Source organism: Aotus nancymaae, unplaced genomic scaffold, assembly GCF_030222135.1.
Source record: "Aotus nancymaae isolate 86718 unplaced genomic scaffold, 86718_ANA_hifiasm-v0.15.2.pri h1tg000014l, whole genome shotgun sequence".
Classification (NCBI taxonomy): domain Eukaryota; kingdom Metazoa; phylum Chordata; class Mammalia; order Primates; family Aotidae; genus Aotus; species Aotus nancymaae.
This window is the reverse complement of record NW_026988425.1, coordinates 124,952,717-124,974,547: the sequence shown is the minus strand read 5'-3', so window position 1 is coordinate 124,974,547 and position 21,831 is coordinate 124,952,717. Positions and strand designations below refer to the sequence as shown.

The 21,831-nt window shown below is 44.0% G+C and overlaps 1 protein-coding gene across 4 annotated transcripts in view; it reads right to left on the bottom strand.

Annotated features, from left to right (window-relative positions):
- Window positions 1-21,831, bottom strand: part of CHRNA7 (cholinergic receptor nicotinic alpha 7 subunit) — a 123,960-nt gene that overhangs the window by 9,444 nt on the left and 92,685 nt on the right. For all 4 annotated transcript variants that reach the window (XM_012472493.2, XM_064376339.1, XM_064376340.1 and 1 more), the window contains 4 exons: window positions 8,773-8,852; window positions 4,371-4,538; window positions 3,555-3,749; window positions 2,514-2,600 (listed from right to left, as the gene is read on the bottom strand). In XM_012472493.2, the coding sequence (XP_012327916.1) occupies window positions 2,514-2,600; window positions 3,555-3,749; window positions 4,371-4,538; window positions 8,773-8,852 (530 nt within the window). The remainder of the gene's footprint in view (window positions 1-2,513; window positions 2,601-3,554; window positions 3,750-4,370; window positions 4,539-8,772; window positions 8,853-21,831) is intronic.

The window sequence follows — 21,831 nt, the reverse complement described above, 5'->3', positions numbered from 1 at the left end:
AAACCCAAAAGCATGGAGTTCTTCAGAGACTGGCCCAGTGCTGAACACGTGGAGGTGTTTGGAGGGTGATGTGCCCAGAGACGGCACGGAAGCTCCATGCCCCTTCCCAAATACCTTACGCATTTCTTTCATCTGACTGTTCTTCATCTGTTCTTTATAATTAATGAATAAATGTAAGTAAAGTGTTTCCCTGAGTTTTGTGAGCCATTCTAGTAAATGACTGAACTCAAAGATGCGGTTTTGGGACCTCCCCACCGATTTATAGACAGTTCATCAGAAGCATGGGAAGCCGGCACTTCTAATTGGCATCTCAAGTAGAGATGGTCTTGAGCCTTAATCTGTGAGTGCCATGCTAACTCCAGGTAGTGTCAGGACTGAAGTGAATTGCAGGACACCCAGCTGGTTTCCAATAATTGGTCCACGTGGGAGAAAAGCCCCCATTTGGTGTTAGGAGTGTTGTGTAAGTAGAGAAATGGTGAGTGATTTTCTCAGAGGACTTGAAAAGGTCTGAGGGTGCAGCCCTCATGAATGGGATTAGAGTCCTTCATAAAAGGAGGCTAAAGAGCTAATTCACTCTCTGCCAGGTAAGGCCACAGCGAGAAGAGGGCCATCTGTAAACCAGGGAGTGGCCCCTCACCAGAGCCCTGCTGGCACCCTTATATAGGACTTGCAGCCTTGCAGAACTGTGAGGAATAGATGCCTGTTGCTTAGCCTCCAGGCTACAGCAATTTGTCATGGTAGCCTCCACTAAAATAAACAGGGGCCCCTTCCTTGCAGGATTTGCACAATAATTAGCAATTACATGGGCCAAGATGTCTGAGAGAAAGGAGGTGGTGTTCTTCAGTGGGCAGCTCTGATTATCAAGCCTTTGGTGTGGCTGTGGGCTCAAGGGGCTGAGCTCTAAGGGAAAGCAATTTGGTGCAGGAGTCTAAGTGTTCAGCTGGCTGAGAACACCACAGGCCCTCACGCCAGGAAGGACTCACTGACTTCCTGCAGAGACCAAGAGGTAGCCGGAAGAGCTCTGCCAGAATGTGGAAGTTCGAGACCTAAAGTCACTGTCAGGGCCCCTGAGGAAAGGAAGGAGACTGCAGCAAACTGTGACACTTACGAGCTGAATTGTGCTTCCCCCTAGAATTCATATGCTGAAGCTCTAACCCTAGTACCCTAGAATGTGGCTGTACTTGGAGATGGGGTCTTTAAGGAGGCGATTAAGTACAATGAGGTCATCCGGGTAAGCCCTAATCCAATCTGACTGGTGTCCTTTTAAAGAAGAGGAGATTTGGACACACAGAGAGATACTAGGGATGCAGGTGCAGTGGAACTACCAGGAGAGGACAAAGCATTGAAGAAGTGGTTGTCTGCAAGCCAGGGAGAGAGGTCTCAGGTTAAACCATCCCTGCTGGCCTCTTGGTCTTGGACTTTCAGCAGTGCAACTGTGAGAAAATAAATTTCTATTTAAGCCCCCAAGTCCATGGTATTTTGTCATGGCAGCCTGAGCAGACCAACCACCTATGGAGAGATGGGGGTCAAAGGATTGCTCAGAGTGAAATTCCATCAACAGAGGGCAGCAAAGCTAATGTCCCTGAGGCCATCTGCATCTCATCCTTCTAGATGTGGGCTACGCACCAACCAAGCCTTTCCCAGCGGGTAATCAGTGCAGAGAGGGCCTGACAACTGCCTCAGGAATGGTGGTTGCAAATCTCTACTGAAAGCGATGTGTTGGAAGGTAGAAAGAATGGAGTCAGACCCAGGTGGAAAGGTGGTTCTTCCCTGTCTGGATGATACCAAAAAAAAAAATGATACCCACAAAACTTTTTGTACCAACAGTTTCTCTGGCCAAAATATTACACATACAGGGAGTTCCACAAAGAAGGGCCTTGGCTGCCTGGTTCCTAAATCCTGGGGGTATCCAGGTAGGGCTCTCCCTCCAGCTCACCCCCAGGTAAACATACAGCACGGGTCCTCGAGCAGCAGGGGCCAGCGGGTGTAATGACAGTCTGTATACCTCCTTCCAACCTTCCCTGCCCAATGGGAGTGGAGACTCTAGGTTTTGTTTTTCCTCCCTGGGCAGAGGGTCATGCCTTACACCTGTGCAAACTATATTTTTCTCATTCATATTTCCCTAAACATTTTTATGTTATACAGACACTGAGTTATCTCGGGACACCATAACTGTGTGCTTCTCCCATTTTAACAAAGGGTTTGTGGGAAAACAACATCTTAAGCTAAAATGATGCATCTCTAATGATAAAATATCTGGCTTCAAAGCAAGTATGAGGAGGAGAATTATGACGGGAAGGGGGGCGTTTCTGCAAGTGAAAGTCAAATCTCAAAACTGAATATCCCCTTCCCCTTACTTGGGCCCATGTGACTCTGAATAGTTATAGCAAATCATCACCTTCCAGACAAAATGGGAGCAGTTGCAGCCATATTTCTTCTAGTTTCATCTGCTGGGAAATCCTAGGCACTCTCTAACCCTGTGTCTCTAAGAGAGTGCTCGACTCTTGCCTTACCTATCAATGGCACTGAATCGGATGTTGCGGGCATGATCTCAGCCACAAGCAGCATGAAGACAGTAAGAGAGAGCAAGACTGTTATCCCTAAAACATAAACACACAGCAGTTCCTCAGACAAAACAGACAAAAAGGCCTCAATTCTGTCTAACAAGGGCTCGTAACCTGACACTCAAAGAACTAGGGAGGTGCTGGGGGGGAATGCCATGGAATGCATGTTTTCCCTATGTATGGGCATGTGCATTTTCCTGGGGACAGTTCATGCCACTTATCAGAGTCCCAAAGGAGTCTCTTATGGAGACAAGTTCAGGACCCAGAATTTCAGAAGCATCAACTGAAAATTTTAACTTAGCACAATTGTCTCTCATATTCTTTGTTAAATATTATTGAGAGGTAGTTTCATGTAACAGGAAAAAGAAAATCTGCAGTCAGGAGACCTGGTTTTGGGTCTTAAGTTTGCTACTGAGCTAGCTACGTGACCTTAGATATCACATTCAACCTTGCCGAGCCTCATACTCAGAAGATATGGGTTTGGAAATGATTTCTACCATATGCTACATCTGATGTTTAGTCACTCTTTAAGACATTGAGAAACTCATTCCACCACTTGAAATCTTGGTTTTCTTAGCTTCATATAGGAATGATCATAAGAATTACACTGTACTGCAACATACAAATGCAAGCTGACATGGAGCTAAATTGTTCCCTTGATGACCAGTCACCATCAAGGAACAGGTGGGATGGCAAGAGGGAAGAAAGTATAGGCCCCTTGGGGCAGAATGGAGCTGGACCCTCCCGATGCATCCCCCAACCTCTGAGGGTCCTCCAGTATTCTTAGGACCACACAGCCATCCAGTACAGAGCCTGAATCAGGGACCCCTGGTGTCCTGCAGCCAGCCTGAGCTAGGAGGTCCATGTGGGATGAGCCTGGCAAGCCCCAGGAACCCTGATGGAGTCCTGTGCTGTCTGCTGAGCCCTGCAGAGCTAACCTCAACAGAGGGCCTCCAGTCTCAGACTCCCACCAGAGACCTGGGCACTCACCCAGGGAAATCTTCTCCCCGGAATCTGCAGGAAGCAGAAACACCAGCAGGGCGAGGGCGGAGATGAGTACGCAGGGGATGAGCAGGTTGAGGCCGTAGTAGAGGGTCCTGCGGCGCATGGTCACCGTGAAGGTGACGTCGGGGTAGGGCTCTTTGCAGCACTCATAGAACTTTTCACTCCTCTTGCCGGGGATTCCTCCATAGGGAGGAGGAGAAAAGGAGCCATTGTTAGAATACAATATGTTACCCTGTCGATTTCAATGTGTATACCACACACAAGCATAGCTCTAAAGTTTGCAAAGTGCTAAAAGAAAGGAGGGGCGGCGTAATTAACTTGAATAAAACCTTGTTGATTTACTATAGAGTTAAGAGTATCTTAGTGATAATTGGGCAAATTGGTAGACATTCTTTTGATGGATTGGAAACATATAATTATAAATAATACATTACCAATTTTACACTGTTATAAATGTAATCAGTTTTTCTACTTAAAACGATGAAATACAAGTTCCCATCGGCTGAAATTTGCCGTTCAACTTGCTTTTAGAAATGGAGTGGATCTGAATAACAGAGGGATCTCCATCCTCACACTGGTTTGTTGAAATGCGTCCTCACTCTAGTTGCCAGTTCCTCTTGGAAAGCATGGCATATCCTAACTGTTTTCTGTTTCTCCTCCTAGAGCTCTCACTCAATTATGGAGACTACTGCAAAATTCAATAAATGCTCACACCAAAAAGGACAGTGGAAAATCCCAAACTGTTAAAGCTTGCCCAGGAATACAAAAGCTTTCTTCCAGGCTGTTCATCTCATGGCTTACCCACGAGGTCCCATTCTCCATTGGGGATATAGCCACTGATATCTGCCTCCTGCATCTGCAGATCCAAGGACCAGCCTCCGTAAGACCAGGACCCGAACTTCAGTTTGCAATGCTGCACATCAAAGGGAAACCAGCGTACATCGATGTAGCAGGAACTCTTGAATATGCCTGTGTGGGTGATGGAAATGGAAGGCTGAAACGGAAGCTGGCTGAGACGTGCTCAAAATACATAGCAGTTCCTTCAGGCGGTTCCACCCCTCCACAATGCAGATAACCCAGGCCAGAGAAAATGGAATCTTTTTATTTATTTATTTATTTGTGAAATGTTTAAAACAGAATCTCAGCTAAGCATCGCTGTCTTTTAAAATCCAAACGTAACACTGACGTGCTCTGTCAAAGACTGTTCTGTGGACTTTTCATGCAAAAAGTTAGCTCTATAATCTTGCATTTACCATGAGCATCTTCTGATTCTAAATAATAGAAGAATGCAAAATATCTCAGAGAAGTTGATAACGATGATGAGGTTAGAAACAGAATCTAAAAGGGGTGTATGTGTGTTTGATGCAGAGTGAGGTAAGTATTTTCTGTAGGTTAAATATGGGAAAACACATAATTATCTAGAAATTTAATTCAGAATTCTAATTAAAACTAGAATTTTAACGAATTTAAATTCCAGATCAAGAACAGAACAAGCTGGGCACAGTGTCTCATGCCTGTAATCCCAGTGACTTGGGGCACTGAGGTGGTAAGATCACTTGAGCCTAGGAGTTTGAGACTGGACTGGGCAACATAGCGAGACTTCATCTCTAATAAAAAAATTAGCTGGGTGAGGTGGTGCATGCCTGTAGTCCCAGCTACTCAGGAGGCTAAGGCAGGAGGACTGCTTGAGCCCAGGAGTTTGAGCCTAAAGTGAAGTGAGCTATGATCGAGCCCCTGCACTCCAGACTGGGAAACACACCTAGAACCTGCCTCTAAGAAAAAAAGTTAAAAAGAATAAGAACTGATAGGTTTAAGCTGAAGAGATGGTGCTTGAAGGAAGAGTTTCCACTGAAAAGAGCTATTCCAGGCTGAGGCAGGTTGGAAGTGAATTTCACAGAGGGCCACAGGGAGGAAACCAGAAGAGGCCACTCCAGTTATTCATGCCCATGTGCTCTTCCCAGCCCAGAGCAAGGCTGCATGGCACAAAACGGGCACAGACTCAGTGTCCCAGTGCTCCTGGGGCAGGGCTGGCACTCTGCAAACTTCTGCTACTGAATTACAGAAAGAATGCATGGAGGAAAGGCCTCAACGGCCTTGCAAACAACGACCCCACCCCACAATCAAATTGAGAAAAGATACCCATTTTGTCCCCTGAAGTTCTTAGGATGATTTCCATCCTCACACAAAATGTTTATAGGAATCTGGAATCATCACAGACACTCCCCTCCATTAATGACTGGATCCCCAAACCCACACTGTCTGCCAGTTAGAAAGCTGTGTAACCTCATGAGTCCATTTCTACAAAATGGCCCAAGATAGAGAATTTCTAGACAGAAAGCAGATCAATGGCTGCTGCGAGTGGAAATGGGAATTAACTGCATATGAGCGAAAGGGATCTTTGTGGGGTGATGGGAATGTTCTAAAACTAGACTGTGGTAATGGTTGCATAATTCTGTAAATATACTAAAAATTGTTGGATCATGTACTTAAAATGCATGATATGTAAATTCTATCTCAATAAAGCTGTTAAAAAATAAACACATGAAATGAGGGAAAAGTCATGTTATGATCAAGTCTCTATTTCAAAGCTTGAACTCCAAACCTTCTTTTCCACCCATGCCCCTCTAACTGCAGACAGGGCAGCATCCTGGGACTAGTTCCACACTCCCAGGGTGCAGGTGGGGGTCCCAAACCAGGCAGCTCTGGGCCTTTCCTGTCAGTGGAAGGAAGCCCCTCATGGTCACAGGACAATGTTTCCAGTCCTGACCAGGATCCAGGGCCACTGTGGTGGGGACATAGCCCCAGAGCGGGTGGCTGCACTCAGGCAGCTAGAGGCTTGGGGTGCCGCTCCTGCAGCTGAAAATAGCCTCAGCCTTCCAAACAACCTGCGGCAGCATCTTCTACACTGGTGACTACCCGAGGCTGTTTTCTAAAATAGCCCTCAGAACAGAAGCTGCAGCATGCAGGCCTCGTAAGAAAGACCTCGGGAGTGACGAAGGCTCCCCCAACTGCCCCCATCTGCAAGGAACCTGCTGGGAGAAGGAAACACCCGGGCTAGCCGGAAAGCGGATGCTTCAGGAAGCATGAACAGCTGAACTTCTTCAGTCTGTTCCAACATTATGGGAGGTGCTACCACTGACAGGTTCACTCGCTTCTTTGTTCATTCAGGGGTGGACGCTAAGGTGAGCAAAGGCGGACTCTGACCCCAGGATGCTTGTCACCTGCTGACAGAGAGGGCGCGCAGATGGCAACCCAGAAGGCAGAGCCAGCCTAGCCGAGGCAGTGTGGTGAGTGCGGGTGTGTCTCCGCGGTGGTGTGAGATGTGTATCACAGTGTGTAGTGAGAGTCTGAGAGCGTATAAGGTGTGTCTGTGGTGTGACACATGTAAGTGTGTGGGGTGTGTGTGTGACGATGTGTGGTGTGAGATGCATATGTGCATGTGAGAGTTTAGCTGATGTGAGAATGTGAGGTGTGTGGGGGTACATGAGTGTGTAGGAGTGTGTGTGATGTCTGCCTGTATGTGAGCATGGGATTGTGTGTGGTGCGTGTGTATGTGTGTGGTGTGTGAGATGTGTACGACTGTGTGGTGAATGTGAGAATGTATGAGGAATATGTGTGTGAAAGTATGTGTGGTGTGAGCCTGTGTGTGGTATGTGAGCGGTGTGAGTATATCTGGTTTGAGTGTGTGTGTGCATGTGTGTGTGAGTGGTGCTTGTGTGGTATGTGTGTCAGTGGTGCGTGTGTGTGGTGTCTGCACATGAGTGGTGTGTGTGTCTGTGGCATGTATACATATGTGTGTTGTGTCTGGGTATGTGTGAGGGGTGTATCTGTATAAGTGTGTGTACAAGTGTGAAGGATGTGTGAGTGGTGTGTGTGTACTTGTCTGTGGTATGTATATGTGTGGTTTGTGTGAGTGGTGTATCTGTGTGTGCATGTGTGTGATGGGTGTGAGTGGTGTATCTGTGTGTGCATGTGTGTATGCATGGGGGTGTGTGAGGGGCACGTGTGGTGTGAGTGTGTATGAGAGATGTATGTGAGGGGTGTATGTGTAAGTGCTGTGTAAGAGGTGTCTGTGTGTGGTGTGTGTGAGTGGTGTATATGTGAGTGGTGCGTAAATGGTGTGAGTGGTGTGTGTGAAGTGTGTGCTGGGTGTATAAGTGGTAGGTATGAGTGGTGTCTGAGTGGTGTGTGAGTGTATGTGTGGTGTGATTGTAAGTGTGTGTGTGAGTAGTGTGTGATTGTGTGAGTGGTGCGTGTGGTATATGTGAGTGGTGTGTGACAGTGTGTTAGTGTGTTAGTGTGAGTAGTGTGTGAGTGGTGTGTGTGTGAGGGGTGTGTGGCATGTGTGAGTGGTGTGTGAGTGGTGTGTGTGAGGGTGTGCGAGGTGTGTGTGTGTCACATATGTGAGTGGTAGTGATGTGTGGAGGCAATTGCAGGTTGCCTCTGAGAAGAAAGTTAAACAGCTGTAGTGTAGGAGATAACCCTGGAATAAATACATTAAAAATCTTCTAAAAGATCAAAAACCCCAACCGTTCGTATCAATACGCCAGCACACACCCTGCATGCACCTCAAGGCCATAAACCCATCTCCCGTGCTGTGTGAACTGGACTGAAAAGACGGGCTGGCGGGAAAGAAGCAATCCGGGAGCACTTAGCCGTGGAGGTGGAGAGAGGAGAGACACCGCTGGGAAGAAGTCACTTGCTAGCAAGCTGTCCCTTGAAACCACCAGACCTTGCCTGTAACCTGCATGTGCGCTTTAGCGCACACACTCAGGATCCTGGAACTGTCACATCCCACCCCTGCAGCTGGAGCACTGCATTGTCAAGACACTGAGTCCCATGGGAAGGATGGTGAGCTGGAATGGAGACGCAGAGCCTGGAGAGGTGGCCTGCAGGCTGGCAGGTGAGGTGGCCACTGCCTGGCAAAGGAGCCTTGCTGTACTTGTGCACTGGCTTTAAGGCACACATGGCAGAAAATAAGGATATAGGACACACACTGGCAAAGGCAGCTGGACTGAGACAAAGGAGGGAGATGGACTTCTGGGGGTAGAAAGCACACAGAAGCACAGAAGAGAGAAGAAGAGGTGGGAGTGAGCAGAAGCGAAGCAAAGAGCTGGTCCACCACACAGGGGCACCCACCAGACTGATGCCCAAACTCACTTCAATCTTCTAACTGCAAGAAGACAAAGGAAGTGCAGCTTACCTGGAGGCAGGTACTGGCAGTGCCCGGAAGAATTCACCAAGACGTTGGTGTGGAATGTGGCATCAAAGCGCTCATCGGCACTAGAAACAGGAAAAGGACTGCATGAGCCGGTGCCACCAGGCTGTGGATTTCCCAAAGCCCTGGGGTCTGTCTTTGCTGGAGCAGCAGAGATCTTGAGAGGGGCCCCTGTCTGTCCTCACAGCCCCACACCCTGCCTGAGAGGACCACTGGGGCTAGCCTGGGAGGTCTTCGAGGAGCACAGCTGGGAAGGAGCCAGTGTCCACCTCCATTTCCATTTTCACGCTGCACTGTGATTTTTCTCACACTGTATACAAAATAAAGCTCTTAACCAAACTGAAACCTGTAACAACTTTGTAAGACATGGGAAGATGAGACATTTTCATGACAGTTAGAAGCAGAGAGGGTGGGGGAAGCACGTTGCCACCCTGTGAGCCCCATGGGGCAGGGATTTTCACTGGCTGTGCTCAAAGCTCTACTTCCCGCCTCTTGAAGGGGGCCCACACTTGGTTGGTGCTTCATATTTACATCTTCAATGACAGAAACTGCAGGTGCAGGAGGGAGCTGGACACCACAACCCCAGAGGGTTCCCGGCTCCACAGTTAGTGATGAAAAGGAGAGAGGGTGAAGACAACAGAATTAAGTTCGAGTTTTTGATGGACATGCCGCTGCCCCTCCCCAGCCTGTGTTCCAGCCTCCTGCAGCCAGGAGTTAACAACTGGGCTAATGGACACACACATACACACACAACTGGGCTAACAGACACACACATACACACACATACACACACAACTGGGCTAATGGACACATACACAGCAGCCTGTACTAGCCGTGTCTTCTTCTATTTTCTGGATTCCGATGCATTGACATCTGGGCCCTTGCTGACTCTGGAGGGACCGTGAAGGGATTGTCAATTCACTGAGACAGTAAACAACTCCAGCCTTTCAGACATAAATCAATCAATCCAGAACTGCCACCCAAAGACATCCTTTATCAGGCTGTCACATGGGGGTTGACCCCAGTCCTGCCCTCATCACCACAGGACCAGGTACCAGCCAAGCAGGGAAAGTCCCTATGCCCCAGGGCCTGCTGACATTATTCTAAGGAGCCAATCCTAAGCCTGAGCCTGCACACCCTGCTCCTCCCTTCCTTCCTGCAGAAGCCACAATGAAGGAAGGCCCGTGCTCAGGTTTCCCACTCTCTGCCTCCCGCGTGGCCCTGGAGCCTCCCTGTGTCCTCGCATGCTGCGCTGTGCTTCTGCTTCTAAGGAACTGTAAGTAAAACCATTTTCCTTCAAGACAGTCACTTCTGTGTCTGAGTGTCTTACCATGCCTGATTAAAACCAACCCTGGGTACCCTTAAAACACAACCCTACAGGTAAAGAAAAATAAACCACCTCAAGAAAACAGGCAGCCAGTCAAGGTACCAGCACCCCAGAGTAAAGCTCCCCTCATTTTGGCCACCACGGCCCCTGCAGGAGCTGCCCACGACTATGAACCTCAAGCCTCAGGCAGCCTCTCCCATGTCTGAGACCCGAGTTTCCAAGGGGAAACTCGGAATCACAGATACCAGATGACAGTCTCCAGCATGTGACACACAATGGATGGCACACACTAAAAAAGAGCCAAGAAGAATGAGTCAATGAAAAGAAGAAAAAAATCACTTCTTTAAAAAGGCCAGGCGCAGTAATCCCAGCACTTTGGGAAGCCAAGGCCGGCAGATCACGAGGTCAAGAGATCGAGACCATCCTGGCCAACATGGTGAAACCCCATCTCTACTAAAAAATATACACAAAAATTAGCTGGGGGTGGTGGTGGGTGCCTGTAGTCCCAGCTACTCAGGAGGCTGAGGCAGGAGAATCGCTTGAATCTGGGAGGCAGAGGTTGCAGTGAGCAGAGATGGTGCTACTGCTCTCCAGCCTGGCGAAAGAGCAAATCTCCATCTCAAAAAAACAAACAAAAGTAACATCCTCGCAAAATTCAATAGGATGTCACAATTAGTTAGAAAAACAGAGAACCAATGGAAATTAAAGGTATGATTCATGAAATAACTTTTTGTGAGTGAGCAGGAGGTTTGGTTGATAGAAATCACAGAGATGAAATGTAACACAGAAAGAAGATGGCACAGAGGACAAGGCCAGGCGATCTCAGCTCACTCACAGAAGCCCCATCCGGGAGACGGGGAGGGAGAAAATTACCCAAGAAATAACACAAAGACACTTCTCACAGCAGAAAAACCACCCAGGCATGAAGGCAAAAAAAAAAAAAGGTTTTCAAGAACACTAAGGCCTTGAAGAGCTTGTTCCCAACATATATTTTCTTGGTCAGCTTTGGAACAATGAGAGTGAAAACTGAGAAAGAAGAAATATACTTTTAGACTAAACCTGGAGATCGATAAAAGAGATTTAGATGATGAGTTGTGCAGGAGGCCTAGAAAAGGGTGGGTCCAAATCCCAGCAAGACCTTCAGGTCCTCAGGACAGAACCAAATGGGTTCAGAGCAAGAAAGAGGAGATATACTGAGCTGAAAAATATGATGGACTTGATTCAGGACACATTTTTTGAAGTTCTTGGAATAAGAAAAAAGGCAACCAGAAACTCTAGGAAAAAATAAATAATTGTACAAGGAAGTAATGATTTGAATTTGAATATGAAACAAAAAATGTGATGAAGTTTAAGGGAAGGAAGAAAGGGGGAGAAGGTGGGAAACGGCAAAAGAGGGAGAGAAAGGAGAGAGGGAGAGAAGGCAGGAGCTAAGCTGTCATGAAAGGACACATACGTCCCCACTTACTTCCAAACACACATAGGGAAAGACAGAGGTCGAGGTAGGATCAACATGTAAATATTCTTTGCTGGACTGTAGCCTGTATCTGACTGTTAATGAATCACATTATAAACAGTGATTGGGCACAAAATAGCCGAAAATGTGGACCTGCACAACCTCACTCTGGATAGTTTCACGATCTTCAAGCTAGGTTCCCCGGAGCCCTGAGATCCTGTGGAGGCACCTCGAGGTTTCTGGAAATATTCACCTCCAATATTTTAGTTCCTTCGGATTTGAAAATAGTAATAAAAGTCACACACTCAAATGACTATTAACAAAATTTTAACTCTTAGAGACTACCATTATGTTCATTTATGTGTCCTGTTTAACTTTTTTTTGACTGAAAGTTAAACTAAAGCCTCTCTGGCCATGAATATGCACACATTTGAATCTCTTGTAAAGGAGTCACTGCATGAGATTTCAGTTTTTCATAAAAAAATTAAGTCTATGCTTCCAATTACATGGCATCTAACCCGCACCAGATGTGGGATGCGTTCCTCCATCAATCACCCTCAGCAGCAGCAGCATAGAAAGCATGGCTGGGCACAGTGGTTCATGCCTATCATCTTAGCACTTTGGGAAGCCCAGAGGGGAGGATTATTTGAAGCCAGGAGTTTGAGACCTGCCTGAGCAACAAAGCAAGACCCCATCTCTACAAAAACAAAACATAAACAAAATCAGTGCGGTGGTATGAGCTTATAGTTCCAGCTACTCAGGAGGCTGAGGCAGGAGGATTAGTTGAGTCCAGGAGTTTGAGACTCCAGAGCTGTGTTTGCACCACTGCATGCCAGCCAAGGAGACAGAGTGAGACCCTAATAATATTTTCTAATAAAAGAAAATAGTACATAAAAATATTTTTGAAATAAAAATAAATTTAAAATGTTAAAAGAATAGTGTGGTTTGATACATGTTATGGGGAATAAAGTTTTGCTTATTTTAAGCTTGGGTTTCTTCCTGTCTGATTTTCATATTTATAATCAAGATGGAGCATCTGTTAGATCAGTGATTTAACTATGAAAAAAAAAGTTCCTACAAGCCTTTCTTTCAAGCATTTGGATCAGTTTAATTGAAGAGACTCTCGAGATCACAAGGCAAATAGGTAAAAACGATAAAAAACTGTTGCTATTAGCAACAGCTTACCTATGTGACTCAGTGATTTGTGACTCAGTGATTTCTGAATGTTGTTCATCCAGACAGAATATTGAGCTACATGAAATTGTAACACATAAATGTTATCAAAATCCAAATCTTAATACCCATGATGGTAGTTTTACGCTTCTTTCCCATAGGCAAATTGATTTTATAAGAACATAATATAAAAGTAAACTCTTGTAATGGATTTGTGCTAATACTACTTTACCTGTTTTGAGCATTAGGGGTGGAGATAAGATGGGTTTGAAGAAAGACCCTGTTGCTAAAAACTGAGTATGAAAACAGTGATCTAAGGTGGGAAATGAAGAACCTCAGAAATGTGAGTGGCCAGAACTCCTACGAGGACCTCAGTGGCCACGGCACAGGCACAGCTTCCCCAGGGATGCCCAACAGATGCCAGTCAACAGCGACCACATCACCAGTGCTGGGCAGCCCTGTGCGGGCAAACACCCATAACCGTGGAAACGGGGCGGCGCTACAGGGATTCATTCACCCTTGCTCCTCTTCTGTGTGTATTTAAACTTTTCTGTATTAAATAGTTTGAAAATGGTTAAATATATACTTTTCTCGACTACTGGAAGACATAGTGCATCTGCACAGTTCTTGAGGATGCCACTCTGTGGTCTCTCCGTCCTTGCGGGAGCTGCCTTTCTCTGGCTGCCTTTGTCCTCCCTCAGCCAGCAATAACCAGAGCTCACTCTTGCTGTGAGGGGAGCTCTGAGCCCTACCCCTACCACGGAGGGGGTGACTGAGGCAAATTTAACTCAAACATGTAGGATGCAAGCTCCATGTCCTTAGCGGATGTAGGAGGAGGAGAGGTGTCTGCATAGGCTCTAAAGGATAGGCACAGCTCCCGCAGATGGAAACAGAGGTGGACAGGCCCCTGGCAGAGGACACAGTGGGATCACACGCCTGGAGATAAAACAGAACGAGGGAGGTCCCAGGAAGGTCTGACTTGTCTGGATCACGGCATTAGCCTGCACCATGTTGCCCTAAGCAGTGAGGCTGGAAAGAGGGCTTGGGAGCAAACAACTGCTTAGCCTCCCAGGCGGGGCTCAGGAGCCCAATTCTTATGGGATTACAAGCTGTGCTTTCAGACGTCAATGGCAGTATAGGCAGGGGGATCCCCTGGGGCACAGGTGGACCCTGTGGGTCTGAGATCACATCCCCTGGGGTCCTCGCACACTGGTGCCTGGTCTCATCCCTGCAGAGCTGCTGACCCTGGAACAAGAGCCCTCTGATCCCAGGCTCAGTCTTGCCTCCTGCCTCAGTCAGCTCTGTAGCATCAACCTCCACTGCTGAGCACAGGAGGCCTCAACCCTAAGCCAGAAAGGAAGGAAGTGACTGTGCCTTCACAGAGGAGGCATCATCTGACCCAGAAGTCCACCGCTTAGAACCTTGTGAGGAAAAGCCAGGGCAGCTCAGCCATCCAACAAGCCCAGCAAGACCAACTCCCAACAGGGCACATGTTCACCAGAATGAGCCTCTGCATTCAGGTGAAGATGAATAATAATACAATAATAATAAGAAGAAATCCAGGCACTCTGTACTGCTGCAAAGAAAATGCTACGTGTGGGTTCAGGATGACCCTAAACAGGAAGGTCTCATGTGAAATCAGTCCCATTCCCTGTGAGCTCTCAGCAACCTTGAAAGACTGAGAGAGAGAAGGGTAGGAGAGATGAAGGTGAAATCTATCCAAAAAGTAAGGGAGGAGGAAGGATGATGCTCATCTATCTGATCTAAGATGTCATTCGCTTTAAAACTCTCAAGAAAGGAAAAATGAAAGCTGCCAACTCTCCAATTCCATGTGCAGATACCACTGACGGAAGGAATGCCTGGATTGCAGAGGGAAAGGAAGGCTGTTGAGAATGGGTAAATTTTCTGAATAGAAGACAGAGAGAGACAGAGACACCCTGCCATAGATCTTTTGATTTAGTTCTATATTTTATTCTAAAGTGTTGACTACAACCAGCAATGGGGCCTGTCATAGTCCATGACCAAAAAAGTCTTGAATCGAATCAAACTTTTATGGTCATTTCTACCTGCCAGAGATTCCAGGAAGCAGAAGTCTGAGGTACCAGGAGGAGGCTTCCAGAAAGATGCATTCAAGAATCTTTCTTCATTAAAAAAAAGTATTTATTTACTTATTTATCTTATTTGTTCATTTATTTATTTTGAGACAGGATCATGCTCTGTCACCCAGGCGGGAGTGCGGTGGTGCAATCACGGTTCACTGGAGCCTCGAACTTATGGGCTCAAGCCATCCTTCTGGCTCAGCCTCCTGGTACCTAGCACTGCAGGCACATGCTCTCTTTTTATATTGTGGTTTTTATTTTAGATTCAGGGGGTACATGTGCAGGTTTGTCACATGGGCATATCACATGTGATGCTGAGTTTGGGGTATAATTGATTCTATCACCCAGTAGTGAGCATAGTACCCAATAGTTTTTCAACCCTGGCCCCCCTCCTCCTTCCTCCCACAGTAGTCTCCAGTGTTGCCATCTTTATGTCCATGAGTACCCAGTCTTTTCTTCACCCACTAATTTGCGTATTAAATTGAATATGACACGGGATATTATAACAACTGGATACGACATAGGATGGATTACAACAATGCTATAAATAACATGGGATAAGATTAATGCAGCAGATATTCAATTTCCGGACTCCCTGTTTTTGTTCCTTGGGTTACCCGTCTACCTCCAATCCAGCAAAACATCATCTGTCTTTTTTTTTTTTTTTTGAGATGGAGTCTCGCTCTGTTGCCCAACTGGAGTGCAGCGGCGCGATCCTGGCTCACTGCAACCTCTGCCTCCCAGGTTCAGGTGCCTGGTTCAGGTTTAGGCAGATGCCACCATGCCCAGCTAAGTTTTATATTTTTAGTAGAGATGGGGTTTCACCATGTTGGCCAGGATGGTCTCGAGCTCTTGACCTCGTGATCCACCCACCTCGGCCTCCCAAAGTGCTGGGATTACATGTGTGAGCCACCGTGCCCGGCCCACAAAAACATCATCTTCATCCTTACAGCATTATGAAAATGCTGCATTTGGCATAGAAAGTCCCCCAACTTGGTTCTTTTTCTGTAAAATTGTCTTACTTTACTATTGTTGCTCATTACTGACCCTTTGCTAATCATTGTAAATTTTAAATTTACTTGTACAGTCTCATGAAGTCCCTGTTGAGACTTTAGTTGGAATCACATTAAACTTAGTTGGAATCACATTAATCACATTCAACTTATTTTGGAATAATTTGACATCTTTATGGTATTGAGTTTTCCCAGGCATAAATGTGATACAACTCAACATTTATGTCGATCTTTCTTAAATTTATTTTTTGGTACTTGTTAACACCTGCAGATATTGAAAATAAAATTTGTGAAATTACATTTTCTAATTATCTGTTGTAAGAATATAGAAATACATTTGACACTTTTATAGATCTTGTTTTGTATTAGACATATTTTTTCTAGACGGTATCTAGGAATTTTCTATGTAAAAATATGATACAGCATATAAATGATGATAAATTAGTTTATTCCATTCTTATTCATAAATGTTTTATGATTTTACTTGTATTACTATTGAAATTCAATAATCACTAAGGTATTTTTAAAGAGTGATGACATTGATATTCTTATTTCGTTCTATGTTTAGAAACTTCTAATGTTTCAGTGTTAAGTAAGACCCTATGTCAGGTTAGGTGAAACTTCTTCCATTTACAAATGGGTTTTTAAATAACATCAACTGATTTTTCTCTAACTATCAGAGTGGTCATTTATTCTTTCTGCTTCATTCTTTTAATGGAATAAATTAAGTTAATGAACTTTTTGAAAGTTAAGAAAACTGGATGTTCCTAACAGAAACCTAAGCTTGTTAGGATTTATTTTTAAATTATTGCTAGATTTTGGTATGCTGATATTTTAGTTAAGACGTATATATTTATGTTCATAATGGTATTTTATGCTGGGTGGAACTTGCCTGTAAACCTACCTTGTTAAATTTCTTTTTTAAAACATATTGATCAAAGGAATGAAAAGATGAGCTACAGATTGGGAGAAAATATTTGCAAAACACACATCTAATAACGGACTATAATCCAAAATACACAAAGAACTCTTAAAACTCAGCAATAAGAAAACAAACAATCCAATTAAAAAATGGGCCAGGCCAGATGCAGTGGCTCATGCCTGTAATCCTAGTACTTTGGGGGGCTGAGGTGGGTGATTTGCCTGAGCTCAGGAGTTCGAGACCAGCCTGGGCAACATGGTGAAACCTCGTCTCTATTAAAAAAAAAAAAAAATTAGCCAGGTATGTATGGTGGCAGGCACCTGTAGTCCCAGCTACTGGTGAGGCTGAGGTAGAAGAACTGCTTGAACCCAGGAGGTGGAGGTTGCAGTGAGTCACGATCATGCCATTGCACTTCAGCCTGGGCAACAGAGGGAGACTCTGTCTCCATAAAAAAAAACAAATGGGCCAAAGACCTTAACAGACACCTGAGCAAAGATGGTATACAGATGGCAAATACGCACTTGGAAATATGTTCCACATCATCATCAGGGAAATACAAATTTAAAAAAAATGAGATACCACTACACATCTATTAGATGGCCAAAATCTAGAACACTGGCAACGCCAGATGCTGCCAAGGATGTGGAGCAACAGGAGCTCTCATTCACTGCTGGTGGGCATGCACAATAGTGCGGCCACTTTGGAAGATAATTTGGCAGTTTCCTACAAAACGAAGTATACTCTTACCATGTGATCCAACAATTGTCCTCCCTGGTATTTACCCAAAGGAGCTGAAAACCTGTGTTCACACAGAAACCTACGCACATATGTTGACAGCAGCTTTATTCATAATTGCCAAAACTTGGAAGCAACCTTCAGTAGGTAAATGGATAAAGTGTGTTACATCCAAACAACTGATTATTATTTAGTGCTAAAAAGAAATGGGCTGTCAAGCCATGACAAAACATGGAGGAACCTTAAATGAGTATTACCAAGTGAAATAAGTCCATTTGAACAGGCTACAGACTGTATGATTCCAATTGTATGATATTCCAGGAAAAGTAAAACTACGGAGACAGCAAAACTGGTCAGTGGCTGCCATGGATTGCAGACAGAGGGAGGGATGACTAGGTGGAGCACAGAGGATTTTGCGGGGCAGTAAAACTATTCTGAATGACATTATAATGGTAGGTACAGGTACATTTGTCCAAACCCATAGAACCCATACAACACCAAGAGAGAACCCTGATATAAACTACGGACTCTGGGTGGTAATGATGTGTCTGCATCAGTTCATCTATTACAACAATGGTACCACCCAGGTTGGGGATGTTGATGAGCGGGGAGGCTGTGCTTGGGTAGGGGTTGGGAGGGGACATGGGAACTTGTACCTTCCACACAGTTACGCTATGAACCTCAAATTTGCTTTAAAAAATAAAGTCTACTTTTTGCTAGTCTATTCCATTTTTGGTCAATTTTTCTAGAAAATATGAAATCTAAGTTTTCAAATTTTTGGCATAAAGTTGTTCATGATATTCTATTTTCAAGTCTTTTTCTGTAGTTAAAAACCCCTTTTATATTTAGCAAATGTTTGTGCCTTGTATTCTTGATAATTATTTCCTGAGGTATATTGATTTCATTAGTTTTGAAAAACCAATTTGTCCTTTGTTGATCTCTACTTCAGTTATCTTATTTAATACATTTTTAGGCTTATCTTTATTCCTCCTTCTTTTTTCATTGGATTTAATGTTATGTTTTATAACTTCTTGAGTTTGGTAATTAACTCACACATTTTCCCTAAAAGGATATTAAAAGCCTGTAAGATTTCCTAAAAAAGATGTCTATGCTGCTATCAACATATGTGTGTAGGTTTCTGTGTGAACACAGGTTTTCAGCTCCTTTGGGTAAATACCGAGGAGGGTAATTGTTGGATCATATGGTAAAGATGCTTAGACAAGTATCTTTTCTAACAAGCATTTAAAGGCTATGTATGTCTGCCTACATTCACATACATATGTGAGTGCATGTGGGCACACACACATACACATGCAAACGCACACCACACAACGTTAAAGGTTTTTATTCACACTTAGATATTTAGTTTTCCATATATTTATTTTTAGTGAAATGAGAATGCATTCTTTTCTGTATCTGTATCTATATCTACATATTGGATAAGGCTTGTTAACTATGTTGCTCAGAACTCCTACGTACTCACATTTTTTCCCTTCTTACACTAACAGTTTGCTGAAAGAGGTATATTAAAATCTTCTACTGTAATTGTGAACTTCTCCAGTAAACTTTAAATTCTACTAATTTTTCTTCAAATCAATTTTATTAGATGTATACATGTAATATTTGTTATATATCCTTAGTTTTCAAAATCATTATCACTTGACCTTATTTAACCTTAATTATACTTGTTTTTCCTACTGTGTTTGTGTGAGGGGGTGTGCTGTAAACACAGCCACTCACATTTTATTTTTGTTCCTGTTTTTCTTTTTCCTTTTTTGTGTCATCCCATACATACATATGGTTTAGTTTCATCTTAACGGTCTATCATTAGATTTAAATGCATAGAGATGTATTGGGGAGATCTGTGTTTTAACCAGCTGGCTACTCCATTTAGTTTTATCTTGTCTATTGTAATTTTTATTTTCATTTCTACTCTCTAATGTTATGCTTTTGACTTCTTTCTCCTTGGATTGCATTTCGGTTTCTCCCATTTTCTTCATCCCTTCCCCATTTGACCCCTACTTGTTTGGAAGTTCAATATAATATTCTTAATGTGTCTGGTCTGGTGGTTATTCTCACATTTTAACCTTGTATATTTAACTTAAAGCTGATGACTCCATAGCCTTCCAGAGTATTAATAAGTACACCTGAGGGTTTTACCTCCAAGCACTGTCCAAATTACTATTTCATGCTACATGTTCCAATATTTTAATTCCACTTTGCTTTTATCTTTTTTTTTTTTTTTTTGAGATGGAGTCTCACTCTGTCACCCAGGCTGGAGTGCAGTGGTGCTAGCTCACTGCAACCTCTGCCTGCTGGGTTCAAGCAATCCTCACCATCCCAAGTATCTGGGACTACAGCCATGTGACACCATGCCCGGCTAATTTTTGTATTTTTAGTAGAGACAGGGTTTCACCATGTTGGCCTGGCTGGTCTCAAACTCCTGACCTCAGGTGATCTGCCTGCCTCAGCCTCCCAAAGTACTGGTATTACAGGCATGAGCCTCCAGGCCCATTCATACTTTGTTTTTAATATCAAGAAATTCATTATTATTTTATATAACCACACCTGTTTACATGTACCTGAATTTTTACCAATTGCTTTGCTCACTGCCTCTCGTACCTAGTTCCTAAGTGTCTTCTGGTAGATTTTTAAAACAGTAGCACAGACCCTGTGCAGTAAACTCCTTTAGTATCTGTTTTCCTGAGAGTCTTGATTTTGCTCCCAGGGAAAGAATGGTTTAGCTCAGGATAAAACTCTAGATTGACAATTATTTCCTTTCATACTTAAAAGATGTTATTTTATTTTAGTTTTCTGGCTTCTACTGTTGCCTGTAAAAGGTCTGCAGTCAGTCTAATTGCTATCTCTTTGTTAGCAAGCTATCTTTCTTCTCTCATCGCTTCTAGGATCTTTTTTTGGCTTTGGACATTCTGCAGCTTTTTTGTACAATATGTCTTGGGCTCATTTCGTATCACATATCTTTCCTCAGACTTGTATCTCCTGAATCTGAGGATGTATATTTTTCATCAATATTATTACATTCTCAGTTGTTCTTTTGGGACATGGCTTCTGTTAAAAAAATCACTGTATTTCAATGGAAAACGATGTGTCCCTTACTGCACATAGATCTGACTTAGCAACACTCACCCTGTTCTCTGTCTCTGCTGCTTTGCCACTGCGTGTGGACTGCAGGCAGCTGATGGATGCAGAAGTTCTCAGTCGTCCAGTAGTGATTTAATTCATAGTTCCTTGACTTTCTGCCCCTTTAGATAAACAAGTTTTGTGTCCACTTAGAATTCATCTCAAATTCCTTTACTCGATATAAACGTGTACTAGTTTGACTTTTCCACTGAACTGAGGAGAACATCTGCTTGGTTTCCTCATGCCATATGAATAAAACAGATTCTTTAACATGAGCTCATTTTTATATCTGTATGTGAGTCATAACGTTACCTGTTTTCTGAAAATAATCTTTTAACATTTCTCCCAAATGCTATTTATTACGGCCTTCTACTATTCTAGCCAGTGTGTGTGGGAGCACCTATCCCCTGCAGGAGAGGAAAGGGCCCTCCTTGGGAGGCACAGCCTCTCCTGGTGGGTGCAGGCTTCCAGACCTGCTTTCTGCATGACCTTGGCCACACCATGCTCTGGCTGCCATGTCTGAAAATAATCACAGTGCTTTCCTCAGAAGGTTGTTAATGTATGTAAAGCAGTTGAAACAGGACCTGGCATACAGAAGTGTTAGGTATTATTGCAATGACCGTAAATCATTCTTTCCTATTTTCCATCTATTTACCCTTCTATGATTCAGCAGGAAATTGCCTCTGCTCCTTCAGCTGTGTCTCATCTGACATCCTGTGCCTCTACTGTCTTTAATTCTGATGGCTTTGTTATTTCTCATCTCTCTTAATTTTACTTGATACTTTTCAAAGCTGCTTTTTAAAGGGTGTTTTTCTCTTTTTTGTGTTTTTAATTCTTACTTGTGTTTAATCATTTTCAAATCATTTGTTAGTTTCTATTGTCTTAAGTGTTTAAGAATCCAAATCTGCCTTTTGCTGTTCATGAACGCTTGCTCAAAGTGAGCTCTTTCTCTATGTGTTTTAATTTGAAGTTCATCTTTAGCAAATTTTTAAAAATTGAGTTTCCATATTATTTCTTACAGGATCTCATTCCTCATGGAGTCATCATCTGTAATATTTTCTTTAAAAATTTAATGAGGGCTACATGGCACAAGAGCTTAAAAGATACCAATGCAGGCCGAGTGTGGTGGCTCATGTCTGAATCCCAGCACTTTGGGAGGCTGAGGCAGGCAGATCACTTGA